Source organism: Triticum urartu, chromosome 6 (genome assembly GCF_003073215.2).
Source record: "Triticum urartu cultivar G1812 chromosome 6, Tu2.1, whole genome shotgun sequence".
Lineage (NCBI taxonomy): Eukaryota > Viridiplantae > Streptophyta > Magnoliopsida > Poales > Poaceae > Triticum > Triticum urartu.
In genome coordinates this window covers 104,765,300-104,784,253 of record NC_053027.1, presented here as the reverse complement: position 1 = coordinate 104,784,253, position 18,954 = coordinate 104,765,300, and the positions used below count along the sequence as shown (strand labels likewise).

Genomic DNA, 18,954 nt, shown 5'->3' with positions numbered 1-18,954 from the left:
TGAGTAGGTGGTCCTTTTAAAATTATGCCATTGAAATTTTAATCCAGATACAATCTCCACATTCAGTGACAAAAGAGGCGGATGTTGTTGTAACTTGTAGCTACGGTATTTTAATCATCTGCTCGCAACCAAGTCAGAAAAATTGACGCCTGTATGGATGGTCTGCTGACGGAAGGGCTTGCGCGAGGGGAGGCAGCAGCACGTGGCGCCTCAGAAATAATTCAACTACATTTCAAGTGTATAAGTTAAGACAGACGCATCTCCACAGTCAAGCATGATTGAAGGAAACCAACAAAAGGCCTTTAAAAATCCATCGACGCACTACAAGGACGGCATCTGCTGATCGCCCAGGCATCACGGATGACACTCTCCTCGAAGCAGCACGTATACTCCAGTTCGTATTACATGGTCACTATATAAACAGTTGATATGCCTCCGATACATTCATCAAGCCAGTACCCAGCAAATCACAAACAGCTAAAACGATCTCAGCCTTCACGCACACACACACATCCATCGTTCTAGGCTAGCTAGTTGGAGATGGCCGGAGGAGATGACCTCAAGCTGCTCGGCGCATGGCCAAGCCCGTTTGTTACCAGGGTGAAGCTGGCGCTCGCCTTCAAGGGCGTGAGCTACGAGGACGTGGAGGAGAACCTGTACAACAAGAGCGAGCTTCTCCTCAAGTCCAACCCGGTGCACAAGAAGATACCCGTGCTCATCCACAACGGCGCCCCGGTCTGCGAGTCCATGATCATTGTGCAGTACATCGACGGCGTGTTCACCGGCACCGGCCCGTCGCTTCTGCCCGTGGACCCCTACGAACGCGCCGTTGCTCGCTTCTGGGTGGCCTACGTTGACGACAAGGTTTAAATTATCCTCAATTGGTTGAACTAGTGGCATCCGTTCCTTCCATTTACAGTAGATATATTATTATTAAGGCATCCAACGAGCATCTTTGACCGTTATCTTTCTCTGTGTTTCAGCTGGTAGCCCCATGGAGGCAGTGGTTGAAGGGCAAGACAGAGGAGAAATCCGAGGGAAAGAAGCAGGCGTTCGCGGCGGTGGAGGTCCTGGAAGGGGCCCTGAGGGAGTGCTCCAAGGGAGGGGGCTTCTTCGGCGGGGACGGCGTCGGGCTCGTCGACGTTGCGCTGGGAGGCGTGCTGTCGTGGATGAAGGTAACCGAGGTGCTGTCCGGTGACAAGATCTTCGACGCTGCCAAGACCCCGCTCCTGGCCGCGTGGGTGGAGCACTTCAGCGGGCTCGACGCGGCCAAGGCAGCCCTGCCGGACGTGGGCAGGCTGCTTGAGTTCGCCAAGGCACGAGAGGTTGCCGCTGCAGCGTCTAACTGAGCGAGCACACATCCAAAATAATTAAAATTTGTTATTTTTAAATGTTGTTTGTTCGGTTGCTTGATGTAGTAGTGTACCAGTAACTCATGTTGTCCATTTATTCAGTATTGATTATGTCCTTGAGTTTTTAATATTTTACTTTTGTGTGGAGTTCCCAAAATTTATAATGCGTGCATGTATTAGTTGAGGTTCTCTTTCTGTTTCAAGAGTGTGCTCAACAGTTTTTTTAAACTGCCAGCAAAATGCTTACAAATTGAAATTTATGGTAATTTTGGTCTGAATTTATATATATTCATTCATTGTAGTGATATTTGAGCTAGACCAAGTAAAGGAAAAATAGTCAATATTTCTTGGCACCTTTGCTTTGGAAATGCAGATATATTTGTGCGACCGTTTGTTGATCAATCATGCATTCATGCTGTTGTAGTTCGTAAGATGTTTCAAAAGAGGCATGCAAAAACAGTCAAATTAGCCTCAATCTAGAAAAAAATTGTTTTCTTGAAAGACTTCTCAATCGAGGTAATTTGGTCAGCCACCTCAAAAGATAAAATAAAAATAGCACCAACACCTCCAACTTTTGGCAAGCCCCCAAACCTCTCAATGCAGAGTGGAAAACAAGTCGCGGGACTTAAATTTTGTAGCAGTCGAAAGTCCAGGAAAATAAATTTTGGTGTAATTTACCAAAGAGATCGAAATGCCTCTCAACCATACATCAATGATCAGATAACAGACATACTGGAAACAATCCATCACATTACTGCCTAGCATGATTGTGGTAGGTCGGTGGAAAATTTCCAATCTCTTAGAGCAACCCAACGCGGCGACCCATTTGGTCCAGCCGCATCCGTTTGTGCCCGCGCGGACAAAAAACGATGCCCAAGCAAGGCACCCATTCCCATTTTCTGTTCGTTTTGTGTGCGTTCGGATCCATTATGTCGGAAATTTGGATCTGAAACAGACACAAACCGGACGTTTTTTGCGTCCTCCTCGTCCGAATGTCCGTTGCATCTTGAGTAAGCCAAAGGCTATGGGCCAGATTGGGAACGGTTTGATCCTTCCCTTCGGAGGTTTTAGTAACAATGGTTTTTGGTGGGTCGGCAATGGTTTGATCAAAATACCCATATTGTCCTATCCCCATGATCTGGGAGCGAGCTTGGACTTGCCATAGAATATAGTAGGGTCTGGTGAGAAGCTCAGAGATGGTATTGTTCAAGCCGGTGGAGATAGTTTGCCTGAAGGAAGACATGGTGGGTGTGATGGGAAGATGGGAGGCTGGATGATATGAAGATAAAGGCTGGATGATGCGATGGAGAAGGTGGTTGCTAGATGCAATGGAAGAGGAAGGCTTTGATTACCATGTCAAGATTATGGAACACTATTAGGGAAAATCCTAGCGGTAGCGCTGGTTTTTGGGCCGCGCTACTGCTACGACAGTACAGTTAAAGTGTAGCAGTAGCGTTGGTTCACCCGCGCTACTGCTATACCTACTTAGTAGTAGCGCTTACTTCAGAAAGCGCTACTGGTAGTTACTGGCAGCGCGCCTCTCTGCCCGCGCTACTACTATTACTACGTATTCTATTTTTATTTTATTTTATGTCGTATTCATACACCATTATAATAACTCATCATCATCATCATCATCATCATCATTAACAACTTATCATCATAATACATCATTGTCATATAACAACTTATCATCATAGTACATCATTGTCATATAACAACTCATCACGATCATCATTTTCGTCCATGATACATCATATAACAACTTGGTCACCAGTCATAATCACAACTCCTCCTCCTCCTCCTCATCATCAACTCTAACACATTGTAGCACATAATAACAACTTCTAATCATCATCATAGTCATAATCAACACTAACTAATTGTTCTTAATACTTAGGACCTACTCCTCTCATATATGACCTACTACCCTCTCTAAGGTAAAATAGCATAAAACAAGATAGGCCCTGACGCTCCGTTATGGAGAATGGAGACTACCATGTCTCCAATTCTTGCGCTTCACACAATGTTGCTTCTAAGTAGCTCTCTATGATTGTCCATACATTTTTTTCCATTCTTTGATTGTCATGTCTTCATCGGTTTTAGAAATTCGGTATGAACAGCGGTGAAGCCTAGGATGACCTGGCCGTAAGCTAGTAACATCAAGGTGACCTTTCGGAAACATAAGATCATGCACACAATCCTTCGGGATTTTTTGTTGAAAAACATAATAATAACATCGTAGTTAGCAATGTAGTTTAGCTTTAGAAGAATTTATGTAAAATATGCACAGATGTCATAATAGTAAAAAAAAATCTTACAATGCCATCTCCATGGATGTCACCGTAGTTCAACACGTGCACTAATGGCACGTACTGACCATAATGTGCAAGAGTTTCATGATTGATATTGTAATTCTCAACATCAATAATAAATAAGATAAGATGATCTTTCTCCTGATAAGTTAATTCTGCGCTATCGGCGTAGTAGGTTATGTCCACCATCTTCCATACAGTTTTTGAAGAATGAAAATAAGCTGTCAACTATTTTGAAATAAACAATATAAATTACTTAATAAATATGTTTGAGAAACTCACATAGCGGTAGAAGTGGAAGCGTATCAACAAGGACCCAAATGTCCATATTATCTTCGTCGATGTCAGGATCACCAAGATCGAGCATACCCTCATGAAAATCATATGGCTTGCAAAGTGCTTCCCAATTTAGGCAACCCAAATGGGATACGCTCTCAGAATTGTATAGATTTACAGCAAAATCATAACCATGATGGGTCCTTAGGTGAACTATCTTTGTCTCCATATTTTTATGATCTTCAAAATCCAGCTTCTCCAAGACATAGCATCTTGCATGGCATGGGATAAGCTAGTCGAATTGTAAAAGACGGAAATTACACGTTGAAGAAGCAGAAGTCATGCTTAAATACAAAAGGACACTTGTCGTTGTTGCGTATCGTTTCAACATCGAAGGTCTCGTGGAGCTTAATACTGAAGCGTCGACCGTCTACCAGGTGAGGCCTGTCGCACAGACCCCGGTCGTCGCTGCACCAGTCGCACTCCGGGAGCCTATCGTCGTCGTCAGACATTTCCTATGTTCATAATTCAAAGATTAAACTTGTACAATTCAATATATGTACTACAAAAACTAAATTAGATCATTATTATTCATCACGGGTTGAGTATCGGTCCGTCGAGTCTTTTCTTGAAAACTCTCAGCTCACGTGGTGTATATATTCGACCGTTGGTGATGGTAGCTACTCCTGTCATTCCAAAGTGCATTAGACCAAAATGTCTAGCACCTTGGAATGAAGAAGAAGCTACCCACACGATGACAGTCGGGATTCTTTGTCCTCTCATATATGGTGGAGACTCTCCCTCACCGATTCCTCTCTGACATTTGTGACCGTCGGTGATGGTCGTTCTTATCTTCCTTCTCGTGCATTACCAAAAGGTCTATCACAAGAAAGAAGAGGAAGAACGACACCCACGACAATAGTCGGCATTCTTCTTCTCTCATATATATGGTGGAGTCCCAACAGACTTAAAGTCAACCCGAAATGTCGTTTAATTATCTTTCTACAAGATCCGGGCCACTCGATATTTCCTACATATTCTAGCACAAGTCATGCCAAAATTCACAGAAAAATCCGGTATGACCATTGCTAAAAAGGACATATATCGAACGCCTGAATTTGCCGGAATGGAAATTAATCAACACTCTGGCAAAACATAGGCCACTATGAGGTGTTCACTGCAAACATAGGCCACTTGGGCAAGCACTAGTACTACACAACACTACATATCACATGTCTAAATCTCCATCATATTTGAAAGACCTACATTGAAAATTTTCTATTCCATGGAAATTGTCACAACTACCCATCTACTACTCTACTACATCTATGAAAACATCTACATCATAATCAACATGGGGATTTGGCTAGTCTCACCTCGAGGTCGGAGGGGGTCGGTGACGGGGACTGATGCTTGCTTGAACTATGTTAGTATTTCCCCAAAGAGGAAGGGATGATACAGCACAACAACGGTGGGTATTTCCCTCAGTGATGAGAGCAAGGTTATCGAACCAGTAGGAGAACCACGCAACATTACATGAACGGCACCTGCACATAAATAACAAATACTCGCAACCTGACATATTAAAGGGGTTGTCAATCCCTTTCGGGCAACGGCGCCAGAAATTGGCAAGTGGGTGTGAGAAAGTTGTAATAAATTGATAGATATATCGCCAAATAAAATAAAGTGCAGCAAGGTAATTTTGTATTTTTGGTTTAATAGATCTAAAAATAAAAGCAAATAAAAATAGATCGCGAAGGAAAATATAATAAAGAAGAGACCCGGGGGTAGTATATTTCACTAGTGGCTTCTCTCGAGAAAAATAGCAAATGGTGGGTAAACGAATTACTGTTGGGCAATTGATAGAACTTCAAATAATCATGACGATATCCAGGCAATGATCATTATATAGGCATCACGTCCAAGATTAGTAGACCAACTCCTGCCTGCATCTACTACTATTACTCCACACATCGACCACTATCCAGCATGCATCTAGTGTATTAAGTTCATGGAGAAACGGAGTAATGCAATAAGAATGATGACATGATGTAGAAAAGATCTATTTATGTAGAAATAGACCCCATCTTGTTATCCTTAATGGCAACGATACATACGTGTCGGTTCCCCTTCTGTCACTGGGATCAAGCACCGTAAGATTGAACCCATCACAAAGCACCTCTTCCTATTACAAGATAAATAGATCAAGTTGGCCAAACAAAACCTAAATATTGGAGAAGAAATACGAGGCTATAAGCAATCATGCATATAAGAGATCAAAGAAGACTCAAATAACTTTCATGGATAAAAAGATAGATTTGATCGTAAACTCAAAGTTCGTCGGATCCCAATAAACACCCCACAAAAAGAGTTACATCGTATGGATCTCCAAGAGACCATTGTATTGAGAATAAAAAGAGAGAGTGAGGAAGTCATGTAACTACTAACTATGGACCCGTAGGTTTACAAAGAACTAATCATGCATCATCGGAGAGGCACCAATGGACATGATGAACCCCTCCGTGATGGTGTCTAGATTGCATCTGGTGGTTCTGGAACTTGCGGTGGCTGGAATTGATTTTCCTCGACTCCCTTAGGGTTTCTGGAATATTGGGGTATTTATACAGCCAAAAGGCGGTTCGAGAGGCCACCGAGGTGGGCACAACCCACCAGGGCGCCCTTGGCCTCCAGGCGCGCCCTGGTGTCTTATGCTCACCTCAAGCTCCCTCTTCGGTACTTCTTTGGCCCACTGGATGTCTTCTGCTCCAAAAAAATCCACAAAAAGTTTCTCTGTGTTTGGACTCCGTTTGTATTGATTTCCTGCGATGTAAAAAACATGCAGAAAACAGCAACTGGCACTGGGCACTATGTCAATAGGTTAGTACCAAAAAATGATATAAAATGATTATAAAATGATTGTCAAACATCCAAGAATGATAATATAACAACATGGAACAATAAAAAATTATAGATACGTTGGAGACTTATGAATCTGAAAATTGTGATGAAGTGTTAAACAAAGGAATTCATAAAGTGATTCATGATAGCTCCTTGGATGAAAAGCATGATTGCAATGGTGTTACTATAAATTCTATTATTGTCAATTTTGCTATTAATATGCAAAACCACAAGTTTGGGGATGCTAATTCTGCTTTGTCCACTACTTGTTGTAATGATCATGATGGGGGTGATAATGATTCTTATGATCTTGAAAATTTATTTAAACCTCATGTTGAATATGCTTGCGATAATATCAAAAGTGGGTTTGGAAGAGTGTAAGATTTAGCTAAAAATAATCCCACATATTTGGAGAGTGTTCAATCTCATGATTTTTTTTGATAAAAGTGGGCTTGGAGAGGTCACGACTTTATTTGATGATAATCCCACTATTTTGGAAGAGTGTCAACGTTGCATGCATGTGGAACATATAGAGAATATGTTATGTGAAAGCTATATTGTTGAATTTGAATATGATCCCACATATAATTATTATCAGAGAGGGAAATATGGTTGTAGAAATTTTCATGCTACTATTTTACCTCTCTTCATGTTGAGATTGTCTATGTTTTATTCTTCTTCCCTGCATATGCTAGTCTTTTCTTGTTTTGATAATTTGCTTGCTTATAAAATGCCTATGCATAGGAAGTATGTTAGACTTAAATGTGTTTTTCACATGTTTCATGATGCTCTCTTTGCGTTTTAATTATTATCGTTCGTGTGAGCATCATTGAAATCTCATGCCTAGCTAGGGGCGTAAAATGATAGCACTTGTTGGGAGGCAACCCAATGAATAAAATTTACTTTTGCCTTTTTCTTTCTGTTCTTGAGTGTTTGCACAATTATGCTACTGTTATGATTGTGTTTTTTCTGTTTTAATTAGTGTTCGTGCCAAGTAAAGCCTTTAGGATCTTCTTGGGTGATAGTTGTTTGACCTTGCTGAAAAAACAGAAACTTTTGCACTTGTAAAAATTATTTTCCTTTTAACCAGAGAGTGATAAAACACCAATTCCTTTTGCAGTAGATAAATATGCAAATTTCCCAGGTCGTCCTAATTTTTCAGAGTTTTTGGAATTACGGAAGTATTCGAAATATCCAGATTGCTACAGACTGTTCTGTTTTTGATAGATTCTATTTTCTTTGCGTTGTGTGCTTGTTTTGATGGCTCTATGGTTTTCTTTGATGATTTTTTGCCATTGAAAAGTTGGACTACAGTAGATATAATTCAAGAACAAAATATGAATTGGTTTACTACAACACTTATAGTAGTGATTTGTTTTCTTATACTAACGGATCTCACGAAGGCTTTTGTTGAGTTTTGTGTGATTGAAGTGTTCAAGTTTTGGGTTATCTTATGATGGATGAAGGAATAAGGAGTAAGAAGAGCCTAAGCTTGGGGATGCCCCGGCATCCCAAGCTATTATCCAAAAGAGAGCAAGCAACTAAGTTTGGGGATACCCCGAGTGGCATCCCCTCTTTCTTCTAACGACCATCAACATTTTACTCGAAGCTATATTTCTATACGTCACATACTATGTGTTTTGCTTGGAGCGTCTTGCATGGTAAGAGTCTTTGCTTGTTTTATTTTGTGTTTTAAGTCTTGATTCCTTGCTGGACACACCTATTTGAGAGAGCAAAAATTATGCCATGACTTGTTAGAATTGCTCTCTATGCTTCACTTAAATTTTTATGATCTATGGATTTGCTCTAGTGCTTCACTTATATCTTTCTGAGCACGGTGTGCTTTAGTATTTTTGAAGAAATACTCTCTTGCTTCACTTAGATTTATTTGAGAGTTAGTAAAATTTTCAAGAAAGTCTCTCTTGCTTCACTTAAATTAATTTGAGAGAAAGAAATATTATGCTCATGATCTTCACTTATATTTGTTTGAGATTGTCAAAAGCAACACATGAAAATTAGTTCCAAAGCGATAGATATCCAAGAAGGATATAATAAAAACTTTCATGAAGATCATTGGACAAAATAAACTTGATTCTTGGTAATAGTTTTGAGATATGATGATGTGATATGTGAGTTATGTTGATGCGTAATTATGCTTTAGTAAGAATATTGGTGTTAAGGTTTGTGATTCCCTATGAAAGCACAAAAGTCAATGATTATGCAATGAAATTATATCCTACTTGTGGTGCATTATTCGGTGTTAGTTATGCTTAATGCTCTCTTATGATATTATTCGTTTCTTGGTTGGTCGCTTCTCAATCTTTTGCTAGCCTTCATTTTGCACCAAGTATGATCACTACTTGTGCATCCAAAAACCTTTAAACCAGTTTTGCCACACGAGTCCACTATATCTACCTATATGCGGTATTCTTTTGCCGTTCTAAGCAAATTTGTATGTTCCATCTCTGATTTTTAAAATAAACTTCTCTTTTGTGTGTTCGTTTCGCTCATGGAGCGGTGAGGGATGGTTAATATTTTCCATGCTAGATGTGTTATTATCACGATGAATGTTTATTCACTTGTCATTGCACGAGAGTAAGGTAAAGGTATTAGGGATGCCCAATCCCAAAATGAAAAATGAATTTACTTTATGTTGTCAAATAATAAATTCCTTGGAAAGAGTTGGTATGGAGGGCAACCGTGGATACGGCTAGTCATGGAAAGTGAAAGTATGGTGGAAAAAGGAATAAACTTTATCTTCTTTTTGGGAACCGCCTATGATATATCTAGCATGGAAAGTGTTGGGAACTCTAAGTCATTTTCATTGGTGGGAAGGTCACACCTCCCAAAATGTTTTTATCTCTAAGATTTTCGCTTTGAGCTCTGGCACCTCTACAAATCCCTACTCCCCTATGCGAAGGGCCTTCCTTTTACTTTATGCAATTTTTATTTTTGAAATTGAGTCTCCATCTTCTCTTACAAAAGCACCAACTAGGAGGCATTATGATCGTACTTGAGCATTGGGTGTAGCTAATATGCGAGTGTGTTCCATGAATGGATCAATGATTGAGCATAGTGGGCTAGGGATAACTTATTTTACCATTGATATTTTGAAAGACATAGTTGCTTGTTAATATGCTTGAGTATTTAAGTTATCATGTCAAAACTGGACTATTGCTTTGAACAATATAAAAGTCCAAATGTCCATGCTATAAAGAAAATAATATGATTTGACATGTTAGGTAGCATTCCACATCAAAAATTATGTTTTTATCACATACGTACTTGAGGACGAGTAGGAGTTAAGCTTGGGGATGCTGATACGTCTCCAACGTATCTATAATTTTTGATTGTTCCATGCTATTATATTATCAATCTAGGATGTTTTATAATCATTTTATAGTCATTTTATATCATTTTTGGTACTAACCTATTGACATAGTGCCAAGTGCCAGTTGTTGTTTTTTGCATGTTTTTTTACATCACAGAAAATCAATACCAAACGGAGTCCAAATGCAACGAAACTTTACGGAGATTTTTTTGGACCAGAAGACACCTAATGGGCCAAGGCTGCGCCTGGGGGTTCTCCAAGGAGAGCACAACCGATGACCCACAAGTATAGGGGATCTATCGTAGTCCTTTCGATAAGTAAGAGTGTCGAACCCAATGAGGAGCAGAAGGAAATGATAAGCGGTTTTCAGCAAGGTATTCTCTGCAAGCACTGAAATTATAGGTAATAGATAGTTTTGTGATAAGATAATTTGTAACGAGCAACAAGTAACAAAAGTAAATAAAGTGCAGCAAGGTGGCCCAATCCTTTTTGTAGCAAAGGACAAGCCTGGACAAATTCTTATATAGAAGAAAGTGCTCCCGAGGACACATGGGAATTATCATCAAGCTAGTTTTCATCACGTTCATATGATTCGCGTTAGGTACTTTGATAATTTGATATGTGGGTGCACCGGTGCTTGGGTGCTGTCCTTACTCCGATAAGCATCCCACTTATGATTAACCCCCATTGCAAGCATCCGCAACTACAACAGAAGTATTAAGGCAAACCTAACCATAGCATGAAACATGTGGATCCAAATCAACCCCTTACGAAGCAACGCATAAACTAGGGTTTAAGCTTCTGTCACTCTAGCAACCCATCATCTACTTCTTACTTCCCAATGCCTTCCTCTAGGCCCAAATAATGGTGAAGTGTCATGTAGTCGACGTTCACATAACACCACTAGAGGATAGACAACATACATCTCATCAAAATATCGAACTAATACCAAATTCACATGACTACTAATAGCAAGACTTCTTCCATGTCCTTAGGAACAAACGTAACTACTCACAAAGCATATTCATGTTCATAATCATAGGGGTATTAATATGCATATAGGATCTGAACATATGATCTTCCACCAAATAAACCAACTAGCATCAACTACAAGGAGTAATCAACACTACTAGCAACCTACAGGTACCAATCCCAGACTTAGAGACAAGAATTAGATACAAGAGATGAACTAGGGTTTGAGAGGAGATGGTGCTGGTGAAGATGTTGATGGAGATTGGCCCCCTCCCGATGAGAGGAGCGTTGGTGATGACGATGGTGATGATTTCCCCTCCCAGAGGGAAGTGTCCCCGGTAGAACAGCTCCGCCGGAGCCCTAGATTGGTTCCGCCAAGGTTCCGCCTCGTGGCGGTGGAGTCTCGCCCCGAAAGCTTGCTTATGATTTTTTCCTCAAAGAAAGACTCCATATAGCAGAAGATGGGCATCAAGGGGCCCACGAGGCAGGGGCGCGCCCAGGGGGGTAGGGCGCGCCCCACCCTCGTGGCCAGGGTGTGGGCCCCCTCTGGAACTTCTTGCGCTCATTATTTTTTATATATTCTGAAAATAGCTTCCGTGAAGTTTCAGGACTTTTGGAGCTGTGCAGAATAGGTCTCTAATATTTGCTCCTTTTCCAGCCCAGAATCCCAGCTGCTGGCATTCTCCCTCTTTATGTAAACCTTGTAAAATAAGAGAGAATAGGCATAAGTATTGTGACATAACATGTAGTAACAACCCATAGTGCAATAAATATCGATATAAAAGCATGATGCAAAATGGACGTATCAACTCCCCCAAGCTTAGACCTCGCTTGTCCTTAAACGAAAGCCGAAATCGAAAAATATGTCCACATGTTTAGAGATAGAGGTGTCGATAAAAACAAAATACGGATATGAGGGCATCATGATCATTCTTAGAACAACAACTTATATAATTATTGTCATATGATCTCTTATGCTAAAGTAACAATTCAATCACAATTTCAAGTATGAATCATGAACTTCATTGAAAACTAACAAACTATAATCTCAGTCATTGAAGCAATTGCAATTTATCATAACATAGGAAAGAGTTAATATAAGAGCTTTTCAGCAAGTCCACGTACTCAACCATCATGTAGTCTTTCACAATTGCTAACACTCACGCAATACTTATGGGTATGGAGTTCTAATCGGACACAGAGAAAGATAGGGGCTTATAGTTTTGCCTTGCAACGTTTTACCTCAAGGGTAATGTCAACAATAATAGTTCATGAAAACTCACATCCAATTAGCCATATATACCAGGATCTTTCCAACTTATTGTGCTTGCCAAAAGATAAAATTTAAAAAGGAAAGGTGAAGATCACCATGACTCTTATGTAAGGTGGGAGATAAAAGTAAAAGGTAGGCCCTTCGCAGAGGGAAGCAGAGGTTGTCATGCGCTTTTATGGTTGGATGCACAAAATCTTAATGCGAAAGAACGTCACTTTATATTACCACTTATGATATAGACCTTTATTATGCAGTCTGTCGCTTTTATTTCTTCCACATCACAAGATCGTATAAAGCTTATTTCCTCCACACCAATCAATCATACATATTTAGAGAGCAGTTTTTATTGCTTACATCGATGACAACTTACTTGAAGGATCTTACTCAATCCATTGGTAGATATGGTGGACTCTCATGGAAAAACTGGGTTTAAGGGTATTTGGAAGCACAAGTAGTATCTCTACTTGGTGCAAAGAATTTGGCTAGCATGAGGGTAAAGGCAAGCTCAATCATGTTGGATGATCCATGACAATATAATTTATCTCAGATGTAAGAAAACATAACCCATTACGTTGTCTTCCTTGTCCAACGTCAACTCTTTAGCATGTCATATTTTAATGAGTGCTCACAATCATAAAAGATGTCCAAGATAGTGTATTTATATGTGAAGACCTATCTTTCTTTATTACTTCTTATTAATTGCAACAATTACCAAAACTATGTTAGTCAACTCTCAACAGCTTTTATTCATCATACTCTTTATATGTGAGCTCATTACTCTCCATAAGATCCATATGATCTCTTTGTTTCTTTTTATTCTTTCTCTTTTCTTTTATTCACTCAAGATCATGGCAAAATAATCAAACCCTTAACTCAACACTAATCTTTATTATATAGCTCACGGACTCGATTACATAGAGGGATCATAAAGCAAAACTCACAACTAGATCATACTAAAACTTTATTCTATTAGATCAAAATACTACTAAAAGGATTAAACTAAGAAAAATGGTAAAGATATGAGTGTGATGGTGATACGATACCGGGGCACCTCCCCCAAGCTTGGCAGTTGCCAAGGGGAGTGCCCATACTCATATGATTATGTCTCCTTTTCGGGGATGGTGATGTGATATTCTTGGCGATGATGCCCCTCAGGATACGATTCTCCTGCTCGAGCTTATTGACTTGCTGCTTAAGGTCCATTATTTCACTACAAAAAAAAGACACATCCGTGACATTTTGGGCCGAACGATTTTTTTTCTGTCATACATATGACACTTCTATGACGATAATTGTGACAAAACCCGGTATCATCATAGATGTGGTGGGCTCCTACTTCTATGACAAAAAATCATGACAGAAAATGGGCTTTTCGTCCTGGGAGGGCCGGAGACGCTGCTGCATGACATTCTTTGGGCTGTCCCTGACGGAAAAAACCATGGTAGAAGCGAGGGGGATGAAAATTTCGGGGAGTTCCCAGTTACGGTGGGAGGTCAGGGGCCGAGCGATGCACACTTCTCTCATACACGTACGCGTGTGTGTGTGAGGCGTTGGCTCTAACTGAAGCCGAGCGAGGCGTTGGGCTCTAAGTGAACCCGAGCGATTGCACTGCAGGCTTCGCGTTACTGAACCCGAGCGATCGATCGATGGCTGTTAACTGAACCCGATCGAGCGATTCCTTCACTACTGCTGCTAACTGAAGCCGATCGATGCTACCTCTGGATGAACAGTGAGCGTTGCGGGGGGGGGGGGGGGGTTGGGGGGGGGGGGGGCTTGGATGAACAGTTCCCGGTGGGGGTGGATGAATAGGACCCCGTGGTGTTGCCTCTGGATGAACAGGACCCCGATCGATCGAGCCGGTTGGGGCTGGATGAATAGGACCCCGTGGAGGGCTAGATGAACAGGACCACCCCGTGGAGGGCAGGATGAACAGTAGATGGTGGAGGGCAGGATGAACAGTAGCCCGTGGAGGGGTGGTTGAACAGGAGCCCGTGGAGAGGGCTGGTTGAACAGTAGCCGGTGAAGTAGCGCGCGGTGGAGGCTAGATGAACAGGAGCCCGTGGATGAACAGTCGCAGGTGGAGGCTGGAGGAGGTCGACGGTGGATGAACAGTAACTCGTGGAGGCTGGAGGGGGTCGACGGTGTAGATGAACATTATCCCGTGGAGTCCCGTTTTGCGGTACGCCACACCCCTCCCGATGAACAGGACCCCCGTTTCGACTGTAGCGCTCCAACACAAGTCCGTTTCGGCCGTTTTGCGGTACGCCGCACCCCTCCTGATGAACAGGCTGGAGGGTTCACTGGTTCGGCTGCGCTGCCATCGCCCCAGAATAACAGGGGGTGTGGGTGAGTGGAGTGGAGGGATGGCCTGGCCAGCGGTGGGAGTAGTATGGGGGCGGTGAGGCCTCCGCGGCAGCACAGCCGGCCACGGGAGGTAGGAGCAGGCGGCACGACCGGCGCTGCTTTGGGAGGCTGGAGCAAGAAGACCAGAAGTTGAAGAAGCACTGCGGCCGTTGGATGGACATCATATGGTCAGTCGAGCTAGAATCGTGCATATTGACTAAGTTGACAAAGCCCTTCGTCCCCATCAACTTAGTAGGCCCACTATACTGGGTCCCATCTAGCAGGGGGAGTATTCATTTTTTTGTGCGTAATAAGGAGGCACCTCCTTGCGTGAGAAGATATAGCTGGTGGGTCTGAACTGTCAGCGGCGGTAACGTTTTTTTCGCGAAATACAGAGGCCGTTTCGGTGGGTCCCAGATGTCAGGTGGAGGAAATCATTATTTCGCGCGTAATAAGGAGGCATTTCCTTGCGTGCGGCCGTGGACCCAGTTGTCAGCCTCTCCACGTACAGTCCACTTCAGATGCATGTCGGTCGTTGACCACGCTGACCACGCCACGCCGAGAGCCCCAGGGCGGTGGACGATGGCGAGGCCTAGGAAGGGAACGACATGGAGGCAGGGAAGACTCGAGCGTTGTTTTTGTTTCCCACGCGGAGGGGAGTACGACTGTACGAGGGTTTACTGGTTCGTCTACCGTCGCCGGAGAATAACAACAGGTGTTGGTGAGTAGAGGGATGGCTAGGCCAGTGATGGGAGTACTGTGGGGCGGTGAGGCCTGCGCGGCAGCATAGCCGGCCGCGGGGAGGAGGGAGCAGGCAGCCCCACCGGCGCTTGTTTGAGCGACTGGAGCAGGAAGAGCAGAGATTGAAGAAGCACGGCGGCCGTTGGATGGACATCCATTAGTATACAATCCATCTGTGGAAAGCCTCAAATCTGTGGAAAACAGCATACAACCCATCTACCATTATTTCAAATAATTTACAGCCCATTTGCTAATTCTTACGGGTTTTTTGAGCCCATATTCTTTATGTTAGCATTACAGCCCATATTATGGCCACGGTTAAAAAATTATACGAAATTTTGCATATCTCGGTGCGGTCTGAACTGTTTTTAATCCTGAAATTTTGAGTCACATTCAGACTGATTTTAAAAATAAATGTATATCAATATAAAATCCAATAAATTGTCCATGCATAAAAATCAATGCAATTTAAAATCTCGAAATGAAAAAAAGATATTTGAAAATAATTGCCGGTTTGATGTGTTTTAAAAATGTACAGCCCATTTCTCATTACTGATAGGCCATTTTCTCGGCCAACCGAATGTAGCTCTCCTCGTCTTGAAAGATTTGTAGCCCAACAGGCCTGATAAAGCGACTTACTTGACAAATCACAAAAGAACTGGGCTAGCCATTTTCAGAAAGAAAAAAACTACTGGTCTGGTCTGTAGTAAACATAAAAGAAAAGGCTGTCTAGACAGGCCAGAGTGTCCCGCACAGCCCAGTTGACATCCTGCTTCCGTCTCAAAAACAAATTAGATAAATGCCACTCCAATTATAGAGATTCATAAAAATGCCACTGCAATTTCCAAACTTTAAAAAATACCACTGCAATTTTTGCAAACTTTGAAAAACGCCACTGTAGTTTGCAAACTTTGAAAAACGCCACTCCAGACTTCGAAAAATGCCACTAGAAATGGCATGAAATGGCATTTTTCAAAGTTTGGAAATTGCAGTGGCATTTCTTGGATACACCAGATTTGGAGTGGCATTTATCAAATTAACCCAAAAAAAACTGGGCGAGCTGCTGGGTCCCTGGTGTCAGCCGCTCGTTGTGAAATTCTCTCGTTTATTGACTACGTTGACAATGGCATGGGACCCATCAGAAATCCACTAGGAGGAGCCATTTTTTTATTGGCTTGAAATAAGGAGGCACTTGCTTGCGTACTGCCATGACCTTGGCGGGTCCCTGCTGTCATCCTCTCCACGTACAATCATCTCCTGATTGTGTACGCGTCAACTTGCTAGGTCCACAAGTCAGCCTCTAAACCGTGGAGGACAAATACAACCCATTTAAAAAAAATAACAGCCCATTCCATACGTTCAAACAGAAAGTTCAACATTCAGAGCAAAGTAATAGGTCTGATCCACATATAGAGTACTGAACTTCCACGTTGACAACCATCATAGCCAAGTTAACTATCTACTCCCACTAACACTCTAGTAGCGTACAAGTACTAACTTACTCTTAGCTAACTAGACGATCCGGCCACCATCTGCCGTCCATGCTAAACGCCGGCACCGGCGTCCTCCGCCTCGCCTCGGACTTGCCAGAGGTGCGATAGGGCACGTTGCTCGCGCGCGTTGGCCCTTTCCATGCCGGTGTGGTCCACCGAAGCTTCGGCTTCCAAGCGGGAAACCCACTTGATGAGCTGGTAGTAAAAATCAGCGTCGCGAACGCGTGCGTGCCCGACAGCCTCCAGGGCTATTTGCCGGGCGCCGGCCTCCATGTAGTCGGCCCAGTTGCGGGCGCTCTGCTCGCGACTCAGAGCGTCGGTGCGCTGCTGCTCCATGTCCCGCTGGCGGCGCAAATCGGTGATACGCTGCTCCTCCGCCAGGCGGTCGCGCTCCAACAACTCCTGCTCCTCCGCCATGCGGTCGCGCTCCAACAACTCCTCGATCTCCGCATTGCCATCTAAAGACAGATAGAATGCCTCCTCCCTCCGTGTGCCTTCTGGTGAAAACCCGAACACTAGTTCCGGCGGTGATCGCCTCTGGCGTCCCCTACCGCGGACGGGCGGGGGCATGGCAGACGTGGCGAGCGACGTCGGGCCGGTGGGGGCTTATGATGATATGGCGAGTTGGGTCATGGTGGCACCTGAGAAGGCCGGGAAACAGTACTTATAGGCGGAAGGTAGCGCGACGGTCATCGGAATTCAATGCATAATGACTTAGCGCGCCAGCTTGCCGTGGAAAACTAGAGAAACTGAAATTATGACTGTGCCGTCCCGTCCCGCCTGGGTCGCACGCCGGCATGGCGGTCAAACGAGTGCACTCGAATCATCTCCCTCCTTGTCAATAATGATTCCACGGATTTAAAGCATATCTTTTTCCGCATCAGTTAGCTGCCTTAATTACGGCCGGCTGCATGCAGGCACTCAGAATCGCTCGCAGGCAGTACGCGAAGCAGCATGCAACGAGTCGTAGCCGAGGGCACGCATGCAGCCACTTAAATCGCTGGAATTAATTAGGCTTAAACTTCTGCATGCTGTTAATTATTGCCATGCCTTGGTCTTGCTGCTTCGCTCACGGGACTAATAAATCCCGGACGGAGGGAGTACCTTGGTTGGTGAGAGGTTCGAATTAAGCCCTGCAAACCGGAAAGGAGGTACTAGTACGTGCGTGATCCGCTATTTATTCATGTAGGATCGAGTAGGTCGTTTCTTGAATTGGGCCCTGCAAATCGGAAAGGAGGTAGTACGTGCGTGATCTGCTATTTATCAGTGTAGGATCGATAGTGTAGCTTGTCAGTTTCTTCAGAGGTAGGCATTTTTATCCGTGTAGGATCGATAGTGTAGCCTGTCAGTTTCTTCAGAGGTAGGCATTTTTATTCAAAAAACTGCCACTTCGCATCTTGCGTCGCAAATAAAACTGCCAGGAGCGCATTTGTAGGCTAGCTAGTGATCGATCAGTAACTTGTAAACACTGAGTGAACAGAAATAAGTAACTGTTAATGCATCTCAATGATTCACAGATCATATACAAATATGTAGCTCCAAAAGCAAAGATCAGCCACTTCGGATCTTGCATCGCAACTAAAACTAACTAGTATGATTCCCATACATAAGATCAACATGTTAATGCATCTCAATGATTCACAGATCATATACAAATATGTAGCTCCAAAAGCAAAGATCTAGAAAAAACATCTGTTCTTCCTACTAACATGGATGCTTCTCTTGGCCAACATTCAGTACAGACTGAAAGACAAATTTGTTTGTGAAGTCTACAATTCCTCTTGCAAACGTAAGTGGTTTCACCAACAGCTGGAACCATGAGAATGAACCACACATGATGGAGGAACATCCACTGCAATATGATTTGGTGTTCTCTCGATCACACGGAGAGACTATTTTCGGAATACAAACTTTAACTTAGGCAAAATGATGCCCATTGTATAATCAGACCAAAGCAATG

At 42.9% G+C, this 18,954-nt stretch overlaps 1 protein-coding gene across 1 annotated transcript; it reads left to right on the top strand.

Annotated features, from left to right (window-relative positions):
- Nucleotides 1-349: 349 nt before the first annotated feature.
- Nucleotides 350-1,618, top strand: LOC125514558 (probable glutathione S-transferase GSTU6). Its single transcript, XM_048679896.1, has 2 exons — nucleotides 350-864; nucleotides 984-1,618. The coding sequence occupies exons 1-2, from the start codon at nucleotides 541-543 to the stop codon at nucleotides 1,347-1,349; spliced, it is 690 nt and encodes a 229-aa protein (XP_048535853.1). The 5' UTR covers nucleotides 350-540; the 3' UTR covers nucleotides 1,350-1,618.
- The last annotated feature ends 17,336 nt before the right edge of the window (nucleotides 1,619-18,954 follow it).

What these genes read in the sequence shown, in the direction of transcription:
- LOC125514558 (XM_048679896.1), top strand. Translation starts at nt 541, where the DNA reads ATGGCCGGAGGAGATGACCTCAAGCTGCTCGGCGCATGGCCAAGCCCG. An exon ending in TGGCCTACGTTGACGACAAG is followed by an intron (nt 865 to 983) that starts GTTTAAATTATC and finishes TCTGTGTTTCAG; the next exon opens with CTGGTAGCCCCATGGAGGCA.